Source organism: Lygodium microphyllum, chromosome 18 (assembly GCF_053477565.2).
Source record: "Lygodium microphyllum isolate KBCC chromosome 18, Lygodium_microphyllum_v1.1.10, whole genome shotgun sequence".
In the NCBI taxonomy this organism is placed as follows: Eukaryota; Viridiplantae; Streptophyta; class Polypodiopsida; order Schizaeales; family Lygodiaceae; genus Lygodium; species Lygodium microphyllum.
Genome location: NC_141152.1, coordinates 68,623,012 through 68,636,160, shown reverse-complemented (window position 1 = coordinate 68,636,160; position 13,149 = coordinate 68,623,012). Strand labels below are relative to the sequence as shown.

General features: G+C 42.7%; 1 protein-coding gene across 1 annotated transcript; it reads left to right on the top strand.

The window, feature by feature from the left end:
• The first annotated feature begins 430 nt into the window (after window positions 1-430).
• On the top strand, window positions 431-1,964 carry LOC148020995 (uncharacterized). The gene has a single exon (XM_087699492.1). It carries the CDS (start codon window positions 917-919, stop codon window positions 1,775-1,777), a length of 861 nt encoding a protein of 286 aa, XP_087555618.1. The 5' UTR covers window positions 431-916; the 3' UTR covers window positions 1,778-1,964.
• The last annotated feature ends 11,185 nt before the right edge of the window (window positions 1,965-13,149 follow it).

Genomic DNA, 13,149 nt, shown 5'->3' with positions numbered 1-13,149 from the left:
TAACACAAACGGTTACTAAAATAAGTGAACTAACACGCAACTCTCTTGCAGGTGACCATTACCAACACGCAAAAATCCGTGTACTTGTGCGCTCTTAGGGCGGGTTCAAACATGTCCAGACATGGGCTACTGCAAGAGCGTGTCTTGGAAGTGTCGAAAGAAGATTGGCTTTCCAAAAAGTAGACGCATATAAAATTTGTCCCCTAGCGGACGACTGGGTAAAATCGTCTTTCTTGAGCTGGGAAGACTCGAAGCCATTGTCACGTGTGAGTCTACTAAGAACCCTTTCCACCTTGTCAAAGACAATTGGTTGATAATTGTCGCGCAATAAAATATTTTAAAATTTGTCCGCCGGTGTGTGAACTTTGAAGTTGGGCAGGACGGACATGCAATAGGTTATGCAACATTGCAGCAGGCTGTCAAGGGAAAGTGGGAAAAGAGGATAGCATACTCGGGAAATGCAAGCGAACTTTTGAGCGGCTTCTGGGAAATTGGGAATCTCTCGACGGGCTTCTTGGAATTTCCCAGGAACTGTCGAAGCGTGGTTCTGCAACTTCTGCGCGGCTGCTACGGGTACTGGTTAGCCATCCAAACTTTGATTGGAACGCGCGACCGACTCTTGGAGCACGTGTCTGAAAGACTCAGCCTTCACGGTTCCTTCCTTTGTGCGATAAAAAGGACTGTGCTATACTTATTTGCATCACAATTTCGATAGCAGAACTGTGCTTAGGGAAAATTAGACAAGAGAGTCTGACTCACTCCATCACATTAGTTAATCTTCACAGCGCGGCTTTCATCAGGCTAGCATCAGTAGAACATCTACTGGGAAATCATCCATCTAACCCGATTGATCCTATTGCTTATACATCTAGAAGAGCTAAAGAAGGTAGGGGAGTAGCAATTTTAGATCAAACCTATGGCAGCTATAACGGACGCGATGCCTGCCCAGTCGATGTTGCAGTTTGTGGATGGTCTAGTGGAGCATCTGTGGTATTTTCAGTCCGTGCTCGTCAATGGCGCCGGCAGCGCGAGTTGCCTTGCCGGCTCCATGCAGATGACCGGGTCATCGCCCACGGCTGAGGCTGCATTACGCGCCACGTCAAATGAGGGCGCAGTACCTGATCACTCTGCTACATCAGATCTAGCTCAGTATTTCCATCCTGAACAGCTCGTGATGGGCAGTGGCAGAAGCCGCCACGATGATCAGCTGCACCAGCAGCCGGAAGCTGTCGTGCAGCAGATGCGGAGATATATGACGGGAGTCCATCATTTGTATCAGCCCGACCGCGCAGATCATGGTTCCTCGTACGGCCATGGTATAGTCACGTTTCTGCATCACTTTTTAGCTGATGACCGACAGCATCTGCAGCCGCTGATTTCTGTGAGCTCGGGAGCTGCAGGCGGCCGCGTGGTCGTGGACGACCAGCGTCTGCAGCGACTAAGGGCCGTCTGCACGTACGAAGATCTCATTAGAGCAGACGCATCAGTATCCTCATCTCCTCCAGACCGCGACGACATCGACCTGGAGAACGACGACGACGACGACCAGGATGAGCTCCTGGCCCAGGCCTTCGACGTCTACGACAAGAACCGAGACGGCTTCATCTCTGCCTCTGAGCTCGCATACGTCCTCACACAATTGGGTCTTCTCTCCTGCACTACTGATGACCATGATGATGTGGAAGGCCTCTGCCAGACGATGATACAGCGTGTCGATACAGATGGCAATGGTCTCGTGGATCTCCACGAATTCAAAACCATGATGATGTGCGCCTGATTGTAAAATTATCTTCACATTAATCAAACCATTTTTTAAGTACGTTGTGAGAAGGACTAGAGTACGATGCACTTTTGTATTCAAAGTAGTTTGATAATATAATGTATTTTGTTTCTATTTATGTCAACATAAATTTTAATACAATCATTAAATGCACGGGTGCTTTGTATTGATGTTATATACACAACAATTAGTATGCATATTGAATACTTCTCATTATAATGATGAGTTTTATCTTTGTAGTATGATGATAAAAAGTGTTTTGTTTCACATGTTCGTATTACTTGATTAGCACTACAAGGATACGGAGGCATAGTGATGGCGCTTTCCGACAAAAAATAGCAGCTGAAGGTTGGTTGATATTTGAGACGTTAGTGTATATTTCACAATGGTTACTAATGATGGATTCAGACAACAGTACGCTATGGTCGCTGAAGGATGATGATAGACTGACCGGAGATGTGGTGGTTGAAAATGGGATAGAAAAAAGAACGGATGTTATAATGGAGGAGAAAGTGAATCGCTTTTGTATGTTACACCATGCCTCTATGAGGATGTGACTCGCTAGATACCAGCAAGCTAAGAAAGATCGAGAGGAAGTGCAATCTGAATTTCGACGTAGTACGCGCCATTGACCGATTCGATATGCCAAGGGTATGGAGGAGATGCCGCGGTTTATGTCTACGTAATGGTTGTATGGAGCTTTGACCGCAGCGTCTCGCGAAGGGGCGGAGGTCTTAACCAAGGAGTGAGACTTCTCGAGGGGATGTAGTCCAAAGGTTATGACATGTTTAGGATTTGTCGTATCTATATTTTATATGTGATAACTAATTGAGTGTTTCAATGTACAGTACAAAATATATAGTACAGCGTGGTCACGCCGACGGTATTTCTACGTGGAGCGTATTGACAAAATGCGCTCCAAAACAAATTGTGGTATCATGGCAAGGTTCGAGCAAGAGAGCCGACGACGAGCAACGGATCCAAACACCATTATAGATGAGATGGAGTATTTTGGGAACTTGCAAAGTATTGTCACGGTGGATTACCGTAGCTTCTCCATGATCCTATTTAATGTGCAGTGATTCAAAGTTGTACTTGAAGGAGCTGGAGCAATAGTTCGATGAGGTCCATCTGGATTTCTCAAAATACATTCCAAAAAAAAATGTACAGATTTGCGTGACACATTTGTGTTGCCGGCCCATTGTGAACAGATGCATGAACTCACGTGTTTTTTAATTGTATTACGACATGGTACATGTCACAATAGTTAAATCTCTCTTGTATATGATTGTGAACATGTAATTTTCTATCGAAATCCCCGATAACCTCGATGGTGGTATGTTATACCTTCAGCTCCCGAAAGTGCGAGTATATGATCAAAGCGATATTCTAAGCATAGATGAGGACAATATGCAAATAGAGGGGTCGATATTGCAAGGGATGGAGGCCACTGAAAGCTTGGAGCATATAGAGGAGCCAGCATCGGGTAACAATGATGGAAATATAGGAGTCTAAGAATTCTTTGAGAACGAGGTGGTTTGTAGTGACATGTCTATTGACCTTCCAGTGTATGCGGAGTTGTGTCAGGAGATTGACATGGGACCAAAGAGTACTTCATACTTGGAGGATCCACCTACTCAATTCGTTGACGAATCGCTTATAAGGGTACATAAGATATGCATTTTAAGTAAGATCATTTTTTAAAGATTTATATTACCATGCTTTATATGATTTATATTGATTATGCACTACAAGAGAAAGGCCCTATAGACACGTACTGTACACGCGAAAAAACGGGCGCGTGTATCAGCGTGTCTATTCACGTGAGTATAAAAAACGCGTCTATATATCCGCGCTGACAAACACACTTATAGATACGAAAATAAACGCACATATTTTTCATTTCTCATAAAGTCCCTGAATATGACCAAACCTCTTAACAACTAGTATTTGTTTGAATAGGGCATGATTGGATGTATATACGACATAATTACACCTGGATCATACGCTAGGACATGATATACATGTATATACGACATGATATACATGTATAGGGCATATACATGCATAGGACATGATATACATTACTAACTTTACTTCTTTCTGAGTATTACAAATATACATCCAATCATTCAAAGCTAATTACATATATGTGATTTCATGCCCTATATACATCCAATCATGCCCTATATAAATGTGATTGGATAGGGCATGATGATTGGATGTATATATAGATCAAAAGTTGACTTGTGTATTTGCAATATATATATATATATATATATATATATATATATATATATATATATATTTATAGAGAGAGAGAGAACTGATCAATACACTCACATGTCTCATTTATTGTGCACTTAACCTAGCCATGCATGCCAATTCATAGCATGAGTAGATTGATGTAAATCAATTGGCTTGTGCATGTGCAAGCTATTCCAATCATGTCAAGGTGCACTTATAGCTCACATATAATTTTAGATAAGGTAGACCACATGTAGCCAATGTGCACATGTCCTCTTTTCATCATCTTTAGCCAGTGTGTCCACTTGTTGGTGACTAATACCAACAAGCCAACTACAAATCTCTTATCTATGAAATGTATAAGTAAATTAACTTGGTTAATTTGATGAGGCCAAGTTTTCCTTCCATGGACAATGTGGTTGGCTATATTCTACTTCAAGGTTATAGGAACTTGCAGAAGTCAATGGAGCATCCTAATAATGACGATACTTTAATTACTATATCAAGTCACTTCATGTACATATCTTTGATTGATTGATGGATAATATGCCTTTCTCTATCTCTTTCGTGTACACCTTCATTGCATTATCTCTCTCTAGCTAAAAACCATTCGTGCTTTATCCACCTATTGATACTTGCATGCAATTGTAAGTGGGATGGTCTAGTAAGTCACTATATATGTGCAAATTGACTTGCCAATGTGTTATCTCTTATCCTCAAGCTTTGTTATATATATCACTATATAGGTCAATTGATTCCCTAAATGCATGCATTGATTCCCTAAATTGTTCCTGCACGTTTGTAAGTGCGTGTAATAGGAATTATCTGCGCATATACACGCGCAATTACACACACTTACAGACACGCCACGCAGGTATAGAAAAATTTAAAAAACGTTGTGGCTTTCTTTTCAAACCTGTTCTTTCCTGTGTTTTTTGCGTGTTTTTTGCGCGTTTTCTGCAGTTCGAGCTCGACATCACTACTCGTGTCTATCTATCACTTCATGAAGACAATGAGGCAAGGAAATAAGAGTAAAAAGAGGACACGAGGAAAGAAGAGCCAAAGAGTAAAGAACAAGAGCCAAATAGCAAGGAAGAGAAGAAGATTCAAGCAACTTACCAAGGGAAGGGAGAAGGAGGACAAGGAGCTTGCAACCTAGCCACCACCTGTTGGAACAAGCAAAGAAGGTGAGTTCTTCTTCTCTCTCTCAATCTTGTTTGCTTTCTCTGTTTGTTTGTCTCTCTCTTCTCTCTCTTCACATGCTAGATCTTGTCATCTGTAGAGGTTTTTTTGCACGTTTTTAAAGCAAGTTTGAAAAGAAATGGTCCGAGTGTACGCGTCAGTCAACGCGTCTAGATGATAGTGTAGACGCAGGTGTAGATGCTGAAGTAGACGCTATCGTGCTGCTGCGCATCCGAGCCGTAAACACCTCCATTTTTGTTGTGCATTTGTGTTATCTTTTTGCGTGTAATTTATTGTGTGTGATTGATGCATTGAGATAATCCGTCCTTTCAGTACCCGCACCCAATGTACATACTCCACTTGTGTGTTTGTGTTTGTGTGTGTTTCAGTTTGTATGCATGTTGTATGTGTGATAGAAAAATATGAAAAACTGATATCAAAGAGTAATATTATGTTGACAATTACAATGATGAATTCCAAGAAAAGTGCAAGATATCGTGGAATCGAAGGAAGGCTCGGGAATTCACTATGGATGCTGCGATGAAGTGGTTAGCTGTTCATCATTTGAAGCTCATGCTGAATGAGGCGGATGGGGGAGATGAACCAGAGAGCTTTGTGACATCGAAGGTCACTGAAGCATTGAATCAGATCGTGCTATCGTGCTATTTTTCTGATGCTTGTGGTTCGTGTCATCCATGGTTGAACTTATGGACCTTGCTTCGATTGGATCACAACAGAAATTCTTTGCTACATCTGATTTCAAAGGTTGCTTATAAATTGGTGCATTTGATACCATGGATTCATGGGAGAAACCATTGAGGTAGTAAAAGAGAAGGCTTTCCGGTTTAATTGAGATGGGGGCAAAAATTCAAAAGGGGGCATTGCTATGAATTTAGGAGGGGAAAAAGCTAAGAAAAGGGGGATTTTTTTGAAAGGGCTATCAATGGCGGGCTTGCAAAAAAGACGGGGGCAGGGATCGACGAGGAAAAAAAAGTCTTAGGAGGAGGATGACGACTATCATGAGGACGCTGCTATGACGGAGGTGACTTCGATGAGCAGGGAGATGTAATGAAGATTGATGTCAGAGCTCTAAAACCAAAGACAGGTGAAAAGACGAAGTTGATGAAGAGGGAGGGCTCCATCGAATGACAGAAGAAGATTATAGCCACAACAGAAGACCTGAAGGTGAAAACTTGATTGCCTTGCATGCGTCAGATCGTATGTGTGACATATATGCACATATGCAATCCATCATCTAGCCCATAGAAAATCTATCTACTGAGGTTGGAATCGGAAACTCCTCATGCAAGGATGCTACTATGTAGTCCTTGCTCCCCTCTGGTATGTTCTTCCAATGATCTAAGATGTTGTGCCGAAAAACTTGTTGGCACAACTCTCTCATGCGAGCTATCACCCTCATCCCCTCATCATTCATGATGATGGCTCCTGATCTATCATCGACTAAATATCCATATCCCCCTAGGGTCTGCCTAAGATGGGTCCTCTTCCATCTGCGTCCACACTCCTGGGCATATCCAGGAGACCCCTGTGCATCCGATGTACCAATCCAGGTAATATCTCTCGGAGTGGCACCCATAGGGGTGCCACCTAACAGCTGAGAAAAAGCCGGAGTAACTAGAGTAGACGTCCCCACAACTGTGACAAATCCTGGAGGTGACGCAACTCCAGCTGAACGACGAGAGGGAGACACTGCGTCTGTGCCTCCACAGCATCCACCTGAGTCTGAGCCATGCTCCTTGGAACCTCCACGAGAGCGAGGAGTCGCACCTATATCCCGTGTCGACCGCGGGCTCACTGCATCCGTATCTCTGTAGCATCCCCCTAACCCTGAAGCCCTCCCTTCCTCTGGCCCAATTCTGGAGCATTGAGCTCGTATGCTCGAAGCTGAAGCATCCGATCACGCTGAAGTAGATCTAATAGAGTGTCCTGACGAAGACCGGGACAGCTCCTGGTCTGCCATATCTCTGAATCTTGTGATCTGGTCTAGAGACATGCGTGTGAAGATATCCTATAACTCCTCATTGCTCATCCCTCGACTCATCCTGAAAATGTCACTTGCACAGATAAAAAATGACGTTAGAATAATAAAATTAAATCATACAAAGCACATCAATATAAATCCTAAAAATAATATAAATCCATTGCTCGTCATCGGCTATCTTGCTCGAACCTTGCTCCACGAGAAAATGTCATCCACGCAACCACACTGCGATCCATTGCACCAAAGTCTATGAGATCCATTGTACCAAAGTCGACAACCTGTAAATGGCCCCGCATATTTCTGGAGTAAGACATCCTGTGATCACGATCGGTAGTACAAACTGTCACAAATGAGAAAGCATTATGAATAATGGCTGCACTCCAAATAGCAAAATGCGCACACCAATTACAATCCATTCGTAGTACAAACCTGACATATCTTATGCCAGTCATGGGATTTTAGCCTTGATAATTGGTCATCTTTAGAAAATGCAGACCTGAGAGAACGCATCACACCCGTTGGAGTGCGGATAGACTTGCCTACTTACTTCACAATGCGCTCTTCTTTAGTGGACAAAACCCAAGGAGGTAGCTGTACGCGACCATCAGCACTTGACTGTGACCAAAGTGCCTCCATCTTACCTACCTCCTTCAAATCCATTCGTGCCCCTATAATGTCTCTCTTTCCTATGATGTGGTCCCATAGCAAGCTACCCCCATTCTTGAAAATATGCATGGGATCCAACAAGTGGTTGACTTGTAAGTGGGTCCAATATGGTAACTTGTAGAAAACTGAGAACCATCGCATTCCGTTTGGATGTGATTCCGCGTGGACCATTTTCAGCTCTTACCAGCTTGCGACGTTCATACGTGTTGGAGGTCGTCCAAGAAAACCTTCCCTGAGTTCACAATCCTCTGGCAAGAAAGCAACGTGTCCTTGATATATCATCTTCTTCATGGTTCATGACCTTCGGGAGTCTAATTGTAGCCCGCACAATGGACATGCATGATAACTTGAGGTAACCGGACCTGTTCCAACACCACGACCCAATGAATACAAGCTTGAACGAGATAAGATATAGATATTACGAACAAGAACGGAGGCTTGTTCACGTGAGCACTCTCCGAATCTCGAAAAGTCATGCATCGTCCACATGAGAATGGCTCGAATATTGGCTGACCACTGACTATCACGCCTGCTCATATCTTGCACGGTGACCCACCCCTCCCACAAAATCTTAAGCTCATTGAATAATGGATGAAGATACACGTCCATATTTTTGACTTTGTAGCGGCCGGGGACGAGTAAGCTAAGAATGAGATGTCCTTTCTTCGTAGAAAGCCATGGAGGGATATTGTAGTTGACAAGGACTATAGGCCACACACTGTAAGAAGTTGAGCGCAAACCAAATGGGTTCACACCATCCATTGCAAGACCGAGCCGAAGATTCCTTGGCTCTCGGGCAAAGCCTAAGAAGGTAGAGTCAATGTGGCTCCATGTGCGTGAATTCGCTGATATTTGTTGAACTCCATTCGTGGACCTATTCTGCGCATGCCACATTGTCAAGCTCGCCATGTCCAACATACAAAACATGTGGTTTATGCGGGGGATAAGCGGAAAGTGTTTGAGAACGTTTTGAGGGATGGTTTGCCCTTGTAAGTCCTGTCGATACCTATGAGCACCACACTTTGGACATGTCTCCATAGTCTCGTATTATCCTCGAAACAGTATGCAATTGTTGATACATGCATGGATGTTGTTATAGTCCATGCTAAGCTTTTGTAAAACATGTCGTGCATCATTACCAAGACTCAAGTATGGTATTTGAAGGTGGTAATATATGATATTTCAATAACCTGAAAAAAATCATAAACACCTTGAAAAAGCACAAATGTTTTTAATAATAGTGCAGGAAAAAAAATCAACGAAGCATATGTACAAGGTACCTGAAACAACTCGGTCACACTCGTATCGCTACACCCATATTTTGCTTGCACACTTAAGAGTGCAAGCAGTGTCTTCAGGCGAGATACTCGACACTCATCATATAATGGTATGGATGCTTCCTCTCTAAGCGGATCAAAAGTCTCGACATCCATGGAAATCAATGCATCGATCATTGCCTCCATCTCAAGCTCCAAGATTGTAGGTAGGTCTGGAAGGTTGCCTATCTCCTCTGGCATTGACAGTTTAGATTGGACTTGCAAGTGGTGGATTGGCTCATGCACTCCATCCATCGCATGCCCACGAACTCTTCTAATTGGCCCCAACGGGTGCACTCCTTCTTGGGATGAGACATCACCTCCCTGGATAGAAACTTTGCTAGCGAGACCCAATCTACTTGTATATGGTATTCAATTAGCTTGCGAGTACAATGCATGATTGATATTAACTTTTCTTATTGTTTGCTGAAAATCCACAATCGCCTAATCAATGATCACAGATTGAAACTCGCCAAATCATCGTACATGTTCTATCACTACAACAAAAAGGCCTCATAGACGCACATTTAGATGCGATTTTTGAATATAGAGAAAATCTTATGGGCGCGTCTATCCGCCCGTCTATTTGCGCGTCTACCATTTCGCATCTATAATCGCATGTATCAACGAATTTACACACAAAAATAGACGCGCAATAGATGCACATATACACGCGCATATAGACACACTGGTAGACGCGTTCTTACAAGCACTGGTAGACGCAAACGGAAAACAAAAAATGTCATTTTTAAATAAAGATATTTAATTTCTTTTTTACATTTGAATTATGAAGCACGTGTATAAGCGCATGTAGTCTGCACTATAGACACGAGTATAAATGTGAATTATCTGCAATTTAGATGCGCGGATAGATGCATAAAACAAAATTGAAAAAAAAAACCAGAGAGTATGTGGTTGCAAAGTAACGACATGCTCTCTGGTTTTTTTTTTCCTCCTCCCATATATCAAATTGTGCATTTGGGAAAAAGACAATGTATCTTATGGACACGAGAATTGAAAATAAAAGTCCATGTATTCATTATATATCAAAAGCATTTATATGGGAAGTTTAAGTGCTTGCGACCTAAAGCGTGGCCACAAGCAGTAGGCTCAAAGATGGATCATACATATATAAGAAAATAAGGCCTCATGAGGAGGTATGGTGCTCCTCTACGAATCTGAAGAGGAAACATCTTCGCTAGTATCACCATGGCTACTAGTGTCGGTATCCCTCTCCTCGCTATGCTCCACATCCGGGTTCGCCTACACACACAAAAGATCAGGGTTTCTTACATAGACAAGGTGGAGAAAAAGTTATAATTAGCTATACTTTTAATAGGAAAGTAAGAAAAAAATACCTCCTTTGGCTATCAAATCCTCATGGCCCATTTGTATTGGTTCTCAGTGATGAGAACCTCCTCATAGAAGTGAAGCCATGTGGCTGCACGGTTATGGCCTCGATGGTAACCTACCTCTCTAGGAGTAGGTATCCTACCAACGATGGTAGTCTGCAAAACATTTAGATATATACAAACAATTATGAGTCACAATATATTAGAATAAAATATATAAAGAATTGAAAGAAATATAAAATTAAAAAAACTAGAAATCAAAATATACTTAGAAACTCTGCCTCCCACGACTCTCTGCCGCCCGATCCGTAATGCGACGATCCCATGGTTTCCAATTGGATCCGTCGCGCCTCTGCGTGCTGACGACTCTTCACTTTCTCTGCTCCTTTTTTCTTGGATTTCTTCCACTCTATGCAGTGGCACATAGGTGGTTGGCTATAGGCTCCACGCCCCTCCTGCCTCCGTAGTGAGTACCTGGCCCGTGTCATGAGGTGGGATCTTTTGTTGTGAAGCATATCCCTTACTTTTGTGTGTCCCCAATCATCCGAGAATTGCTGACCCTCAGGATTTGGGTACCTCCTATGGACTGCCCTCAACACCTCCTACCACAAGCCGCTTTTTTGATTTTTGAAGGCAATGAAACAATCTTTATACGTCGCATGCACGACGCTCCTCATGCACGCCATTACATCCCTTCCTTCATCATCATGAAAGATGCCACGAGCATCTGTAACTCTATAGTACTAGCATACAACCTCCTCTACGTGATCTACTGGTGAGGGTGATCGCTCGGCACCTCCTAGGCAACCCCCACACAAGCCTTGTCCTCCCCCTCGAATCTCCCTCCTCCCTCTCTGTCAACTACCCTCTGCCTCGCTGGACGCACGAGCTTCTACAGATGCTTGTGCTTTAGCCGATGCACGTGGAGCACATGGAGTACCTGCATATCGAGTACCTGCATGTGGAGTTTGGGAAGTAGTGCCAGGCAAAGATGTCAGAGGCGTCCCAGACATGACACTGAACACCTCGTCCGCTATGGGAGAGCGGCCAAAGTGTCTGGTCATCTCTCCCATGAAGTCTTTCCTACTAGGAAAACCTCCAAAAAATGCATTGGCCCCCCTGCCAAAGGAGGCCAATGTATCATTCATGCAATCCAAATCTGGGTCATTGCTAGATGAACCAGGATACGACATCTGCAAAAAAAACACAGAAAAAAGACAAATTTATTTGCATACAAAAAATCATATATTACCTACATTTTCAAAGAGCTTTCTTTAGACATTGAGCATAAAACTTAAGTGCTAATGCTTCTCATAAACAAGAAAATTGATAAACACAAACATGGGATTGGTCACATTTATCATTGCAAAAATATATTGTTTACTATCAGAATTGGGAGACCTGGCACATGTATCCCCGCGTCTAAATTGTAAGTTAGACGCGCCCTTAGACGCTCTCCAAAGTCAACCTTCTATCCAGCGCGTCTATCTTTGCATCTAAGATGCAGCACAGATGCACTGTCAGACGCACATTTCAGGTCAATGTGCGTGTATAATCGCGTGTAGACTGCAGGTCAACCTTCTGTCCAGCGCGTGTATCACCGCGTGTAGACTGCAGAGCACATACGCCAGCACACGCGCTCTAAGACGCACCCTCAGACGCTATGAGAGGAAACATTTTTCGCGTCTATATCTATGTCTACACTGAAATGTAGACGCGCTATCAGACGCGCTCGGCGGCTGATTTTAGCCCGACGACCGCCATTGATGATTTACAAAATGCAATACATAATGGAATCACAAATTCTAAATACACAGACAGAGCAGAGATAGGAAGAGAGAAACAGAGAGAGAGAGAGAGAGAGAGAGAGAGAGAGAGAGAGAGAGAGAGAGAGAGAGAGAGAGAGAGAGAGAGAGAGAGAGAGAGAGACTCACGTTGGGTGTTTGGTATGGCGGGTGGTGGCGCTTCTTCCTTCTCCTTCTTCCTCTCCTTGGTAAGTTACCCTCCCTTGATGCTTGCTTGCTTGCTTGCTGCTTCTTCTTGTTCTCCTCTCTCTTGTTCTCTCTTTCTTCCTCTCCTTCGCTTTCCTTTTTCCCTTCTTGTGTGTTTGAAATGAAAGAAGAGGCGAGTGATGAGGAGGTGAGGTATGAAGAGACTGCATGTCAGCTAAACTCAAGCTTTAGAACTACAAAAAACGCAGAAAAGGAAAGGCGCAGTTTGAAAAGAAATGATTTGAGTATGGTTTGAATTTTGACGTGTGCATCTATTTTTACGTGTATATATGTGTCTATTGTTCAGATAGACACGAGGATAGACGCGAATATAGACGTGGAAATAGACGTTAATATAGATGCGATGATAGATGCGAATATAGACGCACATTTAGGCTTTATCATAAAATTTTTTTAAAAGATAAGTTTTAATAGTGAATTTTTATCATAAGTTTTAATGTATTTATGATGATTTTTATGTATTTAAAATTGAGATCTTATGTAAACATATGAATGACAAATATTTTAATTTGATGTTGTCATGAATTATTAGGTTTAATCATGTCATCATCATCACCTAGTGTGGTGCATGCTGATGAGTCAATGAGCACAT

What these genes read in the sequence shown, in the direction of transcription:
- LOC148020995 (XM_087699492.1), top strand. Translation starts at nt 917, where the DNA reads ATGGCAGCTATAACGGACGCGATGCCTGCCCAGTCGATGTTGCAGTTT.